This window comes from Chrysemys picta, chromosome 10 (assembly GCF_011386835.1).
Source record: "Chrysemys picta bellii isolate R12L10 chromosome 10, ASM1138683v2, whole genome shotgun sequence".
NCBI classification, from domain to species: domain Eukaryota; kingdom Metazoa; phylum Chordata; order Testudines; family Emydidae; genus Chrysemys; species Chrysemys picta.
The window spans coordinates 39,682,694-39,699,751 of record NC_088800.1 but is presented as its reverse complement, the minus strand read 5'-3'; the positions used below and the strand labels follow the sequence as shown (position 1 = coordinate 39,699,751).

Genomic DNA, 17,058 nt, shown 5'->3' with positions numbered 1-17,058 from the left:
CTGTGACAGACTTTAGTGGCACTGGAAGCCAGGGAACAGAAGCTGTGACCTAGAAGCACCCCAAGGAGAGGAAAGATATTATACCTTTACTTGACAATAATGACCAGCCAAATTAAAGGATCCTGAAGCTCCAAAAGGATGAGACCACCAACCTCTACACATTTTGCTCAATCCAGCCTCATTATCTGTTCAAGTTCATTATCCCTAACACAAGTAACGTAAAACAAATATCTTTGAGCTAATGGAGGATAGCTGTCAAGGTCACCTCAGCTGTACCCTGCCGGGGAAATCTGTAGAGCCCTGCAAATCTGCAGATATCCGTGGATGAGGATATATGGGAACCATTTTTGCAGATCAGATGTGGATACAAATTTTGTATCTATGCAGGGCTCTAGAAATCTGGTCACAGAACACCAAGTCCCAACAAGAACTATATCATTCCAGGATCTGCTCTGGTTCTCCACACAGCAAAATCCCAGAGGGACAGAACTTCTGCCAGGATCACATGGGCACAAGAATAATGAAGAGGTCACTATATATTTCTCAGTGTTTATCCGACACTTGTGTGTTGTTTGGCAACACCATTCTCTAACACACCAGGACTTGCCCCAACTCTGGAGTGGAAAAAAAGACTGGATCAGCAGGACTGAAGTGCTGAAAATAACATATCCTGCTGCGATGGATGGCAGAGTAGAGATGTTTTCTCACTTCTACAGTGAGATCCCAAGAAGTCAACAGGTAAAACAAGCTGGATTTTAAGTATTTGGAGCTATGACTACCCAATTCTCTACAACCCTCCAACTCTAAGCAAGAATGAACTTGCACTAATGGGGCACCTTTCATGCAATGAATCCCAAGAATTGTACAGACTTTACTAATTTTGGAAAATCCACTTCCCTGCCACAGAAAGGCAAACCCCTCTGAGTTGGAACACAGCAGCTGTAAACCGGCACACGACAGCAATACATAACCGCTTAGGACAGGAAGTTTAGAATACTGTATCCAATTCAAAATGCAGGGGGAATCAGGTAGAAAGAATGTGCTCGCAAAATATCATTGGATCTTTGACCACACAGGTCAAGACCTTTAACATCTCAACTAAAAGTTCTCAAATAATGCAGCACCTTCTAGCGCTGTGCTAGAATAATGGCTCAGTAAAAACTCTAGGGATATATGATACTCGTCCCTCAATATTCCACCCTGCAGTACCTGGATTTCCCTACATACCAGCACAGCTCAATTCTGCTTAGCTTGTGATATTTGATAATCACAGCTTAAGGGGGAATGACTGCAGGCAGGCAAGCAAGTTCTTGGCTCACTTCTGTTTGGCTAAATCAGATACACTGCTCTGAACTGAATAAGCAGTGCCTAGAGGCATTCAGGAACAATCAGCAGCCTCCAAATGAGTGAAGGCTTTGGGATTTATTGTTGAACATTCTGTCTGTTGTCACTTTGTGGGACTGGCAGGTGAGAGGCACAGGAAGCATGAGGGAGATACATTACAGATAAAAAAAATGTACATCACTCACAAGAAGATGAAGCTCTCTTTTACAGCTTAGGCATGGCATGAAGTGCCAGGCAGAGGGTCTAACTGAAGTGCCAAAAAATCTGGTACTTTCATTAATGTTGCCCTACTTCTGCAATAGTCACAAACATCAATCCTGATTCATTTTCACACATGTATCAGTAACAAACGCAGTCTACGTATGAACCCAGGAACAGCGTCAATTCAGCTAATGGTGTAGCTGCACTGGTGCCAACTCCCAAACACCAACAAGGGCAAGCCAGAGTTTGCACCAAGAGAGCTAGCTCAGGTTCCCCTTAGCTCAATCAATGTAACCCATCTGCTTGCCCTTGTCTACCCGTACGGTGTTGCAGATCACAAAGACTGGTGGAGTGGTAAATAATGACGATAGGACAATCATACAGAGTCATCTGGATTGCTGAGTGGGCTGGGCTGATGCAAATAAAATGGTTTTAATATAGCCACAACTGCAAGGACCAAAGAATGCAGGCCATACCTACAGAATGGGGAACTGTCTCCTAGCAGTGACTCTGAAAAGGGTTTAGGGGTCACAATGGCCAAGCAACTCAACATGAACTCCCAGTGCGATGCTATGGGAAAACTGACAAATACAATTTGTGGATATACAAACAGGGGAGTAGGGAAGCACTGGTGAGACCAGGCCTGGAATATTGTGTGCAGTTCCGATGTCCACATTATAAACAGGATGTTGAAAAGTTGAAAAACAGGGTGCAAAGAGAACCACGAAAAACTGTTTGAGGGCTGAAGAAGATGCCTTACAGTGAGAGACTTAAGCTAAACAGAGCGAGCGCAAAACGAAGCTCAAGAGGTGACTCGATCACAGTGTATAAGTACCTTCATAAAGGGAGAAAACACCAGCTACTAAAAGGCTCTAATCTAGTGGAGAAGCAAAACAGGAACCAATGGCATGATGTTAAAGCCAAATTCAAATTAGAAACAAGGCACAATTTTTTAACAGTGCAGGTGATCATTTGTATTCCTGTAGCACCTAGGAGCCCTAGTCATGGACCACTGGAACAAACGATCGGAAGTGGTGGATTTTCCATCTCTCAAGATCTTCAAGCCCAGATGCCTTTCAGGAAGTTATGCTTTAGTCAAACAAATTATTGGGCTCAATGTTGGAGTAACTTAGTGAAATTCAATGGCCTGTATTGTCAGGCTAGATCTAATGGTCCTTTCCGGCCTTAACATCTAGGAATGTGTTGAAACAAACTAGACCCATTACTGCTACAGAGAAGTGGAACAGTTTTGAACACTTGACCTTGCATGTTAACAGCTAATTAAAAGACTTTTCTGTAATCAAGCTTTTATTACATGCAGCACATATGCAAGCATGTGTATTATCAGAAGTAATTTAAAACAGTTGATAGCAGCAACTTCAAAAAGCTGAACGTTCAGAGTCCTAAGCCACTAACGATCTTAAACCTGTCAAACTAGTCACGCACCTGTCAGTGTTCACACACCCTCTCTCCCTCCAGAGTCACGCAAGGTTCAACCATAGCTCATTCCCATTCATATCTCTGCTCATTCATCAAATCTTGTTTCTCTAGCCTGAGGTAGGATTGAGTGACCCAGGTTCAGGGTCTCTCCAAACTTGTTATTTCACATACACTCCCCTCTCTGACCTGGGGCTTGTGACTCCCAAATTGCTTTTAAACAATGCAGATCTTCTTAAACTGGAGGACAGGGTCCTGGGATTCCCTGTTTACACTTTACACAGCATTCTCATTAACCAGAGGGCTGGGACTCCGGGTCCGCATTTCACACCAACCTCATTTGGCATATTACCAGGGCCGACGAGGGGGTGGGGGGAGAAAGCCGGTACAAATTACCGGGGCCTGATGGTCCGGAAGGGGCCCGGGGCCCGACTATGTTGCATATGTTTTTGTCTTTCTCGGTAGAAAGAATTGAAAAAAGAGAAAACGATGAAGTGAATAAAAATAGCTCTAATAATGAAATTGGTTCTAGTAATATAGCAACTTGTTATTTGAGCACTATACTATCTTCGGAACCACAATACACTTCTGCAGATAAAACTGATGTTACCATCACCGAGGCTTGTTCCGCATCTTGCCTGACAAAAATAATATCCCCAACTTCTGAAATTGCACTAAATAACAACGAGAAGCTATTAAATTTTGATATTGGCCTTCTAGAATCAAATTTCACAGTCAATGAAATAGAAGATGCCATTCGAAGAGGGCCGGAACCATATCCTAAAAATTTACCACCTGATAAAGATGGCAACCAATTTCCTGTTTATGTATTGAATTTTCGCTTAAGGAATAATGAAGTAGTTCCTCAAGATTGGTTGGTGTGGAGTAAAACTAAACAAGCCTTGTTTTGTTTTCCCTGTTGTTTATTCTGTAAACATCCAGAAGCTCATCGTTCAATTTTCACAACTGAAATTGGCTGGAGACCTTCTAAAGGTTATAAAAAACTTTACAACAGAATACCTGAACATGAAAATAGTAATAATCACTGAGCATGTTATGTAGAGTGGCGAAATTTACAAAACAATCTTAATAAGAATACTACAATTAATTATTATTACAAAAAATACAAAGTGAAACAAGTATGAAAAGACTTATTACAACGATTTCTGGATGTAGTTTTGTTTCTTGCAGAACGTGGATTGGCTTTTAGGGGAAGTAGCCACTTAATTGGAGATTCAAGAAATGGCAATTTCTTAGGAACGTTAGAAATCATAAGCCATTACGACCCTTTACTAGCAGAGCATTTGAAAAGAGTAAAACAGTCGCAATTTGAGAAAAAAAAGATTGCCAGTCCATTATTTGTCAGCCGAAATCCAAAATGAATTTATTTCATGCTGTGCCGAATATGTATTTAGCTGCATTTTAAAGGAAAGAGAAATTGCAAAGTATTTTTCCATCATTGTAGATGCAAAACCAGACTCGGCACATATGGAGCAAACTACATTCATTTTGTGTTATGTTCTTGTAAACAAATGAACGAATATGAAGTTTTAGAAAGATTTATAGAATTTGTAAACTGTAATAAAAAAAACGGGAAGCCATCGCAGATTGAATTCTACAGACGCTTCAAAAACGCAATATTCCAGTGAGTGAGTGTGGTGGACAGGGCTACGACAATGGCTCTGAGTGGATCGTACAAGGGTGCTCAAGCTCGAATTTTACAAATCAATCTGCTAGCTATTTTTTCTCCTTGTGCCTGTCACACTTTGAATCTATGCAGTGTTCATGTGGCAGAATGTTGTCCTGAGGTAATACCATTTTTTGGAGTCATACAAAAGCTATATAATATATTTAGTGGCAGTCCTCAGAGGTGGGAAATTATGAAAGAAAACATTGGTAGTTCGCTCCACTCCATGTCAAACACACGCTGGTCTGCTAGAGTTGAGAGTGTTAAATCCTTTGCAAAAAATCTTCCTGCGATTAAGAAGGCAATCGAGTCAGTGCTGGAATTAATACAAATCCTGTGTAAAGATTTTTAGCCGGTCCACCCTTGCTGGGGGGGCCCAAAAAATTTTTTTTCACCGGTGCCCGAACTCGCTCTCGGCAGCCCTGCATATTACAACCGAAGGTTTTTCCTTTACAGAAGAGGTGGTAAATCAGCAGCACCCTCTCCAGATGCTGAAAGTTACAATGTGTGCCTGCTCCATCAGTCTGATAGCTCGGGCAACCGTGAACACTTAGGGTACATCTACACTGCAATACATGACCTGTGACATAGCTGCAGCTGGCCCAGGTCAGCTGACTCAGGCTAGTGGGGCTTGGGCTCACAGGGTTAAAAATCGCAGTGAATACATTAAGGCTTGGGCTGGAACGCGGGCTCTGAGATCCTCCAAGGGGGAAGGTTCTCAGAGCCTGGGCTCCAGCCCGGCATCTACACTGCAATTTTTAGCTCTCCAGCCTGAGCTCTATGAGCCTGAGTCAACTGAAGTGGGCTCTGAGCCTCAGAGCTGTGGGGGTTTTATTGCTGTGTAGACATACCCTTAATGGGTTAATGCAAGGGACAGTACTTGGAGCTGACAGAACGGTACGGTAAGCTTACACAGTATCATAGCATGCAAACAGCAAGGCCTGAGCCAGTATCACACTTTGTCCTAATTGCTCTTTCACAGGAGCATGCAAGCACCAAGAAAATTTCCCTTCTTAGCACTCACGCAAGGTCCAACCAGTCAGGCTGGTTTATCTAAAACAAGCTGACGAGGTAAACAAACTCCAAGGAAAGCAATCAAGGAGGTAGCGTGTAAACCCGCAAACAATAACACTACTGCAACCAGAACTGAACTCCAGCCAAGCTTAATTATGTTTGGGTTGGAAGGTGGATCTTTACTGTTCAGTAATGAAGGTAATAAAATAGGTCAGCTTAGGCCTTAATATTAATATATATATTACAGCTGCGCATGGAAAAAGGCCGATATAATTAACTATTCCATGACATGCACAGCAGCACTAAATCCTCATTAACCCAAGGAATGTAGAAATAATTTCTAAAGTACACTCCATACTTGGCAGACCTATGAACAAGTTACCCATTCAAATCAATACTATACCACACAGCATATGCAGAGGATACACAGGGCTGCAAAAAAACTGACATCCACTACCAAAAGGTCTAAGCTCACTAATCAGAAGTACATACAAGAAATGATGGTGGCTTTAAAAAGCAAGGTCCAGGAGCAATGTCCAGATGAGAAGTCCTACTACCCATCCCCCACCACTCAACTGCTGAGAAGGGTGATGGGATTGCTACCAGAGTGCTGTTCCTGGGCGCTACCTAGTAGAGCTCTGACATATGAAGTTTCACATACACCCTCTAGAGTCTAGCTCTTGGAAAGCAAAAGAGGAGTGGTCTCTTCCCCACCCCCAAAATCCACAGCCTTTTGGCTGCAGTAAGGGGCGCGCAGGGAAATTCTCTGTCCCTTTCCAGAGCCTCCTGACAACTGCAGTGGAGAGAGCGTTTTGTCTTGTTCTAGTCCTTTTCCAGAGTTTCTATTTTTAGTTCCTCTGCCACCATGAATAGCTCCAGTTTCCACCTCTGCTGCTGCTCAGCTTTCCTAAGCAGGAGCAGCTTTACGAAATCTGCATAATTCTTGTCAGTTTCATGTAGGACACAAGGATTGTGAGTAGCAAACATGAAACTGACCAGCGTCTGTATTTCATTCTGATGCTGGTAAAGCTATGAACATGGACAGAGGCTCTTAAGACATCTGTCTCTAGACTCAGGAAGACAGTACTACATTGGTTTACACTGGATTCAGAACCTCAAAGGCTAAAAAAAACCTTAATTGTTCTACAAATTAAAGCTTAAATTCTGCAGAAAAATTAACCGCAAAAACCTTTTTAACTACATCAGAAGCAGGACGCCTGACAAACAAATCAGTGGGACCACTAGACAATTGAGGTGCTAAAGGAGCACTCGGGAAGACAAAGCCATTGCAGAGAAGCTAAAGGAAATCTTTGCATCCATCTCAGATGGATGTGAGGGAGATTCCCACACCTGAGCCATTCTTTTTAGGTGGCAAATTGAGGAACTTTGCCAGATTGAGGTGTTGATAGAGGAGGTTTTGGAGCAAATTGATAAATTAAACAGTAATAAGTCACCAGGACCAGATGGTATTCATCCAAGAGTTCTCAAGGAACTCAGATATTAAATTGCAGAGCTAACTGTGGTATATAACCTATCATTCAAATCAGCCTCTTTATCAGGTGACTGGAGAATAGCTAATGTGATGCTGTTGCAAAAAAAGCAAATGCAATTTTGGGTTGCATTAACAGAGGTGATAGTACCACTCTATTCAGCACTGGTTAGGCCTCAGCTGGAGTACTGTGTCCAATTTTTGGCCACCGCTGTATACAAAGGATAGAGAGAAACTGGAAAGGATCCAGAAGTGAGCGACAAAGATGATCAAAGGGATGGAATTCAAGCCATATGAGCAAAGGCTGAAGGAACTGGGTATGTTTAATTTGGAAAAGAGGAGATTAAGGGGGGACATGACAGCGGTCTTCAACTTCGTGGTGCACTTCAGTTCTCCAGATGAGCAGCAGCAGCAGAAAGCAGGCAAATTGCTTCCCTCTTGCTCTCCTAAATAGGACATCTAGGCTTTCTTGGTAGATTTTTTTTTTTTGTCAACACTTAACTTTTCTTTTTAAGTATTGTGTAATGGGGAACAAAAAGGGTATTTGGGGGGTAATTCACATGCAGAGCCCCAGGGATGGATTCAAATAAGTGATGACCGAAGAACTGATAAGCACTGTACTGGCTTCGGTGTTCGTTTTTCTGGAACAGATCCCAGTTTTGCAGTCTGCCTTCCCAACTCTAATGCTCCTGCTACGTTTCTGAAGAGCTTACAAGAAAATATACTACCCCTTCACCACTATCATTCTTGGTCCCCCCCCACAGAAATCCTATTGCCTCTATAAAAGCACAAGTTATAATAAAATGCAGCACAGCTGCCTCTAAAAGATACCCCAAAAGTCAGTCTTTTTCTTATACTTTGACAATATTTGTATAGCTTGTCATGCCAAAAAAGTCCCCTTGAATTGAACTAATCAGATTTTCACGCTAACAATCACAAAATGACACCCATGTCCATGCTTGGTGTTCTTTCTGCAAGACTGACCATCTTTGTTTTGGGAGCGGAGGTGGAAGAACCCAGGAAGTCCATCATCATCTCCTCTGACCTCAGATGCCAATCTGACCGCCTTTAGGTCTCACTTCAACAGTTTACGAGATACAAGAGGCAAACAGCTGCCAGAGTATTTTGCATTTCAAAACTATCACTTTAACCAAAATCTACAGAGATGGTCACTTACGAGACAAAGAAGAAAACCCAATCTGTTCATTTTACCTGCTGTCTAATCAAAGAGGGCAGAAATGAAGAAGAAACGCAGCAGAACATGAATGGTCAGGGAACAACCAGTGAATAAAATATTGCAAGCCCCTAAGAGAACAGCATTTGGAGAGGTGGGCCCTAACAATCTCAAAAGCACCTCTCTGTTGGGTGAAGGTTGCTCGATTCAGAGCATCCCCTGGTCCTTTAGTGAGACAGGTTAATAGAATTAACCTTTTAAAAAAGATAGGTGAGCATAACTGTGGAAGAGAGACCAGGACTGACAATGGAACATCAGACACTTTCATCTAGCCTTCGGGGTACTGGATTTTGAATCAAAGGCAATAAAAGATCTAGGAGTCATGGATCATCTTAAGACTATTTATCTGAAACACACAGTTGACTATAATAATGGTTGGGCTACCAAACATTACTTCCTAGTAGTCCACTGGGTTGCTTTGCTACAAATGGATTTGTCCAGCCTTGTGTTCATTACAGAATCATAGGACTGGAAGGGACCTCGAAGGTCATCTAGTCCAGTCCCCTGCCTCATGGCAGGACTAAGTATTATCAGACCATTTCTGACAGGTATTTGGTCTAACCTGCTCTTAAAAATCTCCAATGATGGAGATTCCACAACTTCCCTAGGCAATTTATTCCAGTGCTTAACCACCCCCATTATATAGATCAGGGGTCGGCAACCTTTCAGAAGTGGTGTGCCGAGTCTTCATTTATTCACTCTAATTTAAGGTTTTGCGTGACCGTAATATATTTTAATGTTTTAGAAGGTCTCTTTCTATAAGTCTATAATATATAACTAAACTATTGTATGTAAAGTAAATAAGGTTTTTAAAACATTTAAGAAGCTTCATTTAAAATTAAATTAAAATGCAGAGCCCCCCAGACGGTGGCCAGGACCCGGGCAGCGTGAGTGCCACTGAAAATCAGCTTGCGTGCCGCCTTTGGCACACACGTCATAGGTTGCCTACCCCTGCTATAAATGAACTTATTTAATGGGCAATAAAATGCACTGACAGACCAACAGTTTCTTTTGAAGAATTAGTGGCATCACACAACTGTCCAGTCCCCTGATCTTTGCAGTGATGATACCACTTCAAAAGGCTCCCAAGTTATTCCCTGGGCCATGTGTTGGAGTAAGATGCAGGAGCATGCAGGGATTCCCACCCAAATGGCTGAGCTTTCCCCCTTCAGGCATGGCAAGAGCTGGACATTAACTGCTTGTCAATCAACACAGCAACTGTGACTGTGTTCTTATTACATTCATCAGACAGACCAATCACTGTGTCAGTCAATGCTGAGCTCTCACAGGGCAATCAGTATCCAAGACAGACAGGACTAGATTAAAGAAATGACTAAAAAGTAGCTGTTTCCTGTATAACTAGAAAGTTTGCTTTCCCAACTAGAGATTCACTGATGAGTTTAGATAGAGCCTTTCTGAGAGAAGACGACGATGACTCGGGTTCCTCTTTGTTACAGATATCCAGAAATAATAGATTTCAGTACCATTGACACTAATGAGGGGCCTGTCACTCTGAATCTTCCCTCCCTTCCTGTTACTCCAACAGCTGCTACCCTTTAATCATTAGAAGGAAGTTACCAAGTTAAACAAAAGGAAATCATGACCGTTTAAATAGATAATCAGTTATTACCCACAGAGACTCTGTATCTGTGCCGAGAGAAAGGGGAAGAGGCCAAAGATACTGAATCCACCGTTCTTGCAGCAAGATCAAGAGGGTTGACCCGCTAACTCCAGAATCAAGTTTATGCCAATGCTCCCCAGAGTTAGCAATAGCCAAACACACAAGTGTTTATAAGAGCTTTCACCATGCAGCTATTAGCATTTCCCTAATGGAAGGAAACTTCCCCACCTAACACAAAGGAAGTTACCCTTTATGGAGGAAGATGGGAAGACCTGGTACATAAGAAGTGGAACTTTTCTATCATTACCCCAGGGACTGTAGATGTGCCCTAGTAAGCACAAACAGGGAACTCAATGTCTGACTGCTTTCCTACTGTATAGTGACAGCTTTTTTTGCAAACAAATGTAGAATTCCATATTGGAGACTGATCAGAAAGTTAGCTGACCCTGCAGAATGATCCATCCCTTAGATTTTTAGAGTCCTTTTCATCCTAGACTTTAAGAGGTTATGGAAACTATACAGACAGGAATCACTTAGCCTCTCCCCTGCCCCACACACTGCAACAAAAAGAGCAGTGTTTACTAATTTACTGCTCTGATCCCTTTTCAGTTATTACTTAGTTTAATATACTGACCACTTGACAAGGTAGGAGAGTGCCAAGTTGAGAAGATGATTTCATTTCCATACTCTGGCTTTGCTCTCTTCTCCTCCCCGCCCCCCCCACTTCTCCCTTGAGTATTAGGTTATGAAGATATAGTCTTCTAAGAGATGCAATTCTTAGCGAAGATGAGGAAATTTACCTCATTAGTTGAACTAAAAGATGTCACCAGAACAAATATAAATACAAGTCCTGTTTGTACACATCTTAGGGTATGTCTACACTACGGGATTAATCCGAATTTAGATAATTCGGATTTGAGAAACAGGTTGTATAAAGTCGAAATGAGTGCGGCTACACTAGCACAGTAATTCGGTGGTGTGCGTCCAAGTACCGGGGCTAGCGTCGATTTCTGCACCGTTGCATTGTGGGTAGCAATTCCATAGCTATCCCATAGTTCCCGCAGTCTCCCGCGCCCATTGGGATTGTGGGTTAAGATCCCAGTGCCTGATGGGACAAAAAACATCGTCGCAGGTGGTTCTGGGTACAGCCTCACTTCCTCCCTCCCTCCCTCCCTGCATGAAAGCAACGGATGGCAGACAACCATTTTCGCGCCTTTTTTCCTGGGTGGGTGAACACTGCAGACTCCATACTACGGCAAGCATGGAGCCCGCTGAGGTCAAGACAGCACTCATGAATATTGTAAACACCTCGCGCGTTCTCGTGGAGTTAATGCTCAGCCAGGACCAGAAAAACGAGGAGAGGAGGCAGCGGCAGCGGCAGCGCAGCGACAAGCATGATGAGGACATGGACACGGACACGGACACAGAATTCAGTGAAACCACAGGCCCCGGTGCTTTGGAGATCATGTTGTTAATGGGGCAGATTCTATCCATGGAACGCCGATTCTGGGCAAGGGAAACAAGCACAGATTGGTGGGACCGCATAGTGTTGCAGGTCTGGGACGATTCCCAGTGGCTGCAGAACTTTCGCATGCGTAAGGGCACTTTCATGGAACTTTGTGACTTGCTGTCCCCTGCCCTGAAACGCCAGAATACCAAGATGAGAGCAGCCCTCACAGTTGAGAAGCGCGTGGCGATAGCCCTGTGGAAGCTTGCAACGCCAGACAGCTACCGGTCAGTCGGGAATCAATTTGGAGTGGGCAAATCTACTGTGGGGGCTGCTGTGATGCAAGTAGCCAAAGCAATCACTCAGGTGCTGCTACGAAAGTTAGTGACTCTGGGAAATGTGCAGGCTATAGTGGATGGTTTTGCTGCAATGGGATTCCCTAACTGTGGTGGGGCAATAGACGGAACCCATATCCCTATCTTGGCACCGGAGCACCAAGCCACCGAGTACATAAACCGCAAGGGGTACTTTTCAGTGGTGCTGCAAGCACTTGTGGATCACAAGGGACGTTTCACCAACATCAACGCGGGCTGGGCGGGAAGGGTTCATGACGCTCGCGTCTTCAGGAACACTACTCTGTTTAAAGGGCTGCAGCAAGGGACTTACTTTCCGGACCAGAAAATAACCGTTGGGGATGTTGAAATGCCCATAGTTATTCTTGGAGACCCAGCCTACCCCTTAATGTCACGGCTCATGAAGCCATACACAGGCAGCCTGGACAGGAGTCAGGAGCTGTTTAACTACAGGCTAAGCAAGTGCAGAATGGTGGTAGAATGTGCATTTGGCCGTTTAAAAGGTCGCTGGCGTTCATTATTGACTCGCTCTGACCTCAGCCAAAGAAATCTCCCCATTGTTATTTCTGCTTGCTGTGTGCTCCACAATCTCTGTGAAAGTAAGGGGGAGACCTTTATGGCGGGGTGGGAGGCTGAGGCAAATCGCCTGGCTGCTGATTACGCGCAGCCAGACACCAGGGCGATTAGAAGATCACACCATGAAGCGCTGTGCATCAGAGAAGCTTTGAAAACCAGTTTCATGGCTGGCCAGGCTACCGTGTGAAATATCTGTTTGTTTCTCCTTCATGAAAACCCTCCCCCTTTACTGACTGATTTTCTGTAAGGAACCCACCCTGCCCCTTCCCCCAGCTTTCTTTCAAACCAAATAAAGTCACTATCATTTAAAAATCATTTATTCTTTATTAATAGATTAGAAAAAGAGGGAGGGAACCCGGGTGGTATTTGGGAGGAGGATTGCTGGGAAGGAAAAAGCCACAAAGAAAAGGTTAAAAAAATGACAGCCTTTTGCTTGGGCTGTCTACTGGGGTGGAATGAGAAGGTGTACGGAGCCTCCCCCCCCGCGTTCTTACACGTCTGGGTGAGGAGGATACGGAACATGGGGAGGGGGGAGGGTGGAACAGGGGCTGAAGCGGCAGTCTGTTTTCCAGCAGCCGTTCCTGAACCTCCACCAGACGCCGGAGCAGCCCCAGCGTTGCATCCTTCATCCTCTGGTCTTCCTGCCGCCATCTCTCATCTCGATCGTCTCTCCTCTCCTCACGTTGGTCCCTCCTCTCCTCACGTTGGTCCCTCCTCTCCTCACGTTCACTGACTTCTTTCCTATACTTTGAAACTGTTTCCTTCCACTCATTCAGATGAGCTCTGTCACTCCTGCTGGATTGCATAATTTCAGAAAACATCTCGTCTCGCGTCTTCTTCTTACGACGCCTTATCTGTGATAACCTTCGGGATGGAGGAGGGAGGCTTGAGGAATTTGCAGCTGCTGTAGGGAGGGGAAAAAAAGAGAGAATTGTTTTAAAAGCTACATTTTGCAGAACAATGCTTATACTCTTTCACGGTGACCAACACTGTTCACATTACATAGCACATGTGATTTCTGTGCAAGGTCGCATTTTGCCTCTTAATGCTGAGTGCCTGTGGCTTTGCTGCTAGAGATCACAGGTCTGGGCAACAGAATTCGGCTTGCATGCGGCCATGGTAAGCTTCTGCGCCGTCCTTTCCCACATACCAAGCATAGCTTGTAGAGTGCTGCAGAAGCCTGGCCAATCTCAGCCAGTTGGGGGGGGGGGGGGGGCAGTGTGGTGGGGCTTGTCTGGGCCCCTTCAGGCAAGTAGAGTGCTGCGGTTTTTCTGTTAACATTCAGCAGCACCAGAAAACAAACTAACCCCCCCCCTCTCGCCATGAATTCTCTGGGATGATCGCTGTACCCCTCCCCCCACCGCGTGGCTGGTATCAGGGAAGATCCCTGCAGGCACCAAACTACCCCCCCCCCCCCTCGCCATGAATTCTCTGGGATGATCACGGTACCCTCCCCCCACCGCGTGGCTGGTAACAGGGAAGATCCCTGCTAGCCAAACGCGAAAAACTCAGGGCCAATTTCCCATCTGCGCTTGGCTAACTGCAGGGAAGGATTTATTTTCCGCCACAGGCAAACAGCCCAGTAGGAACGGCCACCTCTGTCCCCTTAATTAAGTTCCCGTATTTCAACCAGGTTACCAGGAGTGATATCACTCTCCTGAGGATTACACAACAAGATAAAGAACGGATGTTGCTTGAATGCCAGCAAACACCGGGACCATACGCTGCCAGGCTTTGTCAGGCAATGATACCAGATTACTTGCTGCAAGCATGGCGTGGTCAAGTGTCCTACCATGGAGGAGGGAATAAAGATGCACTGCCCAGAAACCTTCTGGCAAGGCTTTTGGAGTACCTCCAGGAGAGCTTCATTGAGATGTCCCTGGAGGATTTCCGCTCCATCCCCAGACACGTTAACAGACTTTTCCAGTAGCTACAGACTTTTCCAGTAGCTGAACTGACCGCGAATGCAAAGTCAGGCAAAGTAATCATTAAAAACCGTCTGCTTTTAAAACAAGTTTTATATTTTAAAAGGTAAACTCACCTGAGGTCCCTTCCATGGGGTCAGAGTCTTGGGTACTGGCTTGGGAGGCTTGGGAGGGTACTTCAGTCGGGGTGATAAAAAGATCCTGGCTGTTGGGGAGAAGGGAGTGCTGTGTGCTCTCTGCAAGCTCATCCTCCTCCTCCTCCTCCTCCTCCTCCTCCTCTACCCCATCGGCAGAATCCTCAGGCGTCGAGACTATCCCCGACCCAGAATCCACGAACAAAGGTGGGGTAGTGGTGGCAGCCCCCCCTAGAATTGCATGCAGCTCGGCGTAGTAGCGGCATGTCCGCGGCTCTGACCCGGAGCGACCGTTTGCCTCCTTTGTTTTCTGATAGGCTTGTCTGAGCTCCTTGACTTTCACGCGGCACTGCTCAGAGTCCCTATTGTGGCCTCTCTCCATCATGCCCTTGGAGATTTTTTCAAAAGTTTTGGCATTTCGTCTTTTAGAACGAAGTTCTGCAAGCACTGAATCCTCTCCCCATACAGCGATCAGATCCAGTACCTCCCGTACGGTCCATGCTGGTGCTCTTTTTCGATTATCAGCCTGCATGGTTACCTGTGCTGATGAGGTATCTGTGGTCACCTGTGCTCTCCATGCTGGGCAAACAGGAAATGAAGTTCAAATGTTCGCGGGGCTTTTCCTGTCTACCTGGCCAGTGCATCCGAGTTCAGATTGCTGTCCAGAGCGGTCACAATGATGCACTGTGGGATAGCTCCCGGAGGCCAATACCAATCGAATTGCGGCCACACTAACCCTAATTCGAATTGCTAAAATCGATTTTGGCACTACTCCGCTCATTGGGGTGGAGTACAGAAATCGATTTAAAGGGCCCTTTACATCGAATTAAATAGCGTCGTTGTGTGGACGGTTACAGGGTTAATTCGAATTAAAGCTGATAAATCCGAATTAAAGTCGTAGTGTAGACCAGGCCTTAGTAGAAATAAGGAAGGAAATAAACCGCACAACAAGAAACAATGACCTCCTGTACTAGGCACTCTGTATGTTAGAATAACTGTTTATCCAATCTTTGTCAATTTCAAATTCAGGCCGTTAGATTATATGGCTCTTATACACACACCCTGCTTAACTTTCACATTCGATTACAGCTCCAAAATAAACTCTGATCCAATTTCTTGGCTAAGGTCCAGCACATTCATTTCAGGCTTTTTTTTTTTTTTTTTTACATAAGTTTGTTGATTGAAACCGAGTTCTGTGATTAACTGGTTTCATGCTAGAGGTGAGGGCTAGCTGATGTGTCAGCAGTTTGATCAGGCAAAGAGAAAATTTCCTCCATCCTCCACTTGTTTATATTAGGCAGACAAAGATTTGGCAGACTCATTCCCAGCAGCAAGAAGTGATTTAGGCCAGGGCACCTCCCACCGAACACTGCTGTTGCATGTAATCTCTCCAGCCCCAACAACTGACCCTACATGCAAGCAGAAAGTACTACAAACAAATACTCAGACTCAGGCGGACAGAGTTTATCTGGAGAGGAACACGGTAGCAAAACAAAGATAGGCCAATGAAATTTTGGGCCACACCTCCAAAGGCATGGCAAACAACAGGAAAGTAATAGTCTAGGTGGCTCTGAATATTGTGTTCAATTCTGATAATCACATTACCCGAAAAATACCAATGTACTAGAGGAAGAACTACAAGAATGATTAGGAGGTTGGAGGTAATAAGATTAAGACATTTATAACTATGTATCATTTAGCTAACCATCAATTAAGGGTATAGAAGACTCTGTCGGCACATTTTTGAAGTGTGTACACTCTAAAAGGGAAAGAAACTATTTAATACACCTCTCCCCCGATATAACGTGGTCCTTGGCTATAGGTGAGACCGCGTTATATCGAACTTGCTTTGGCCCCCCATTCCTTGTTCCCTGACCGCCCCCTCCAGAGACCCCGTCCCTAATCATCCCCAGGACCCCACCCCCTACCCAACCCCACTGTTAAGTTTGCCCATCCCTGGCCTAACACAAACATTTTCTATATTTAGATTTCATGACTACTGCAATCAAATATAACTCACTGACCCATACATCACTAACCCCTCAGTCTGACAGATTGCTATCTGCTAGGAAGGTATTGGTACTGGAATTGCAGGGGTGCATTCACACAGTTGGGGAAAACTTGCACAATGACTGCTTATACTATGCTTTGCACTAAACAGTGCTATTAACCTCTGCACAAAACTGGAAAGTGGAGGAGTGCTGCAGGTATCATAGAATCATAGAATATCAGGGTTGGAAGGGACCTCAGAAGGTCATCTAGTCCAACCCCCTGCTCAAAGCAGGGCCAATCCCCAGACAGATTTTTATCCCAGTTCCCTAAATGGCCCCCCTCAAGGATTGAACTCACAACCCTGGGTATAGCAGGCCAATGCTCAAACCACTGAGCTATCCTTCCCCCCCCAAGTAGTATTGAGATGCACTGTTTGGGCCACTTAAGGAATTAATACGTTTGTCAACAGGATTTTACATGATGAAAACTTCAAGTTAAAGGAACATCACCGCTTAAAAATCAAGTTTTACATTCTTGTAACAGCCAAGATTACTTTAAATGGAATTGGGGGAGAAGGGGGGAGAAGAGAGGCGGAGGGATGTAT

General features: G+C 44.7%; 2 protein-coding genes across 3 annotated transcripts in view; both read right to left on the bottom strand.

The window, feature by feature from the left end:
• The window catches only part of EDC3 (enhancer of mRNA decapping 3), a 61,702-nt gene that overhangs the window by 11,480 nt on the left and 33,164 nt on the right, over positions 1-17,058 (bottom strand). The gene's annotated exons all lie outside the window — the stretch shown is intronic.
• On the bottom strand, positions 12,708-15,137 carry LOC135973762 (myb/SANT-like DNA-binding domain-containing protein 2). Its single transcript, XM_065558475.1, has 2 exons — positions 14,445-15,137; positions 12,708-13,307 (listed from the first exon to the last, which is right to left on the bottom strand). Exons 1-2 carry the CDS (start codon positions 14,992-14,994, stop codon positions 12,814-12,816), a joined length of 1,044 nt encoding a protein of 347 aa, XP_065414547.1. The 5' UTR covers positions 14,995-15,137; the 3' UTR covers positions 12,708-12,813.

Excerpts from the sequence above, each read along its gene's own strand:
- LOC135973762 (XM_065558475.1), bottom strand. The coding sequence starts at position 14,994 with ATGCAGGCTGATAATCGAAAAAGAGCACCAGCATGGACCGTACGGGAG. Across the intron at positions 13,308-14,444 it reads CCCCATGGAAGGGACCTCAG|CAGCTGCAAATTCCTCAAGC; the intron begins GTGAGTTTACCT and ends CCCTCCCTACAG.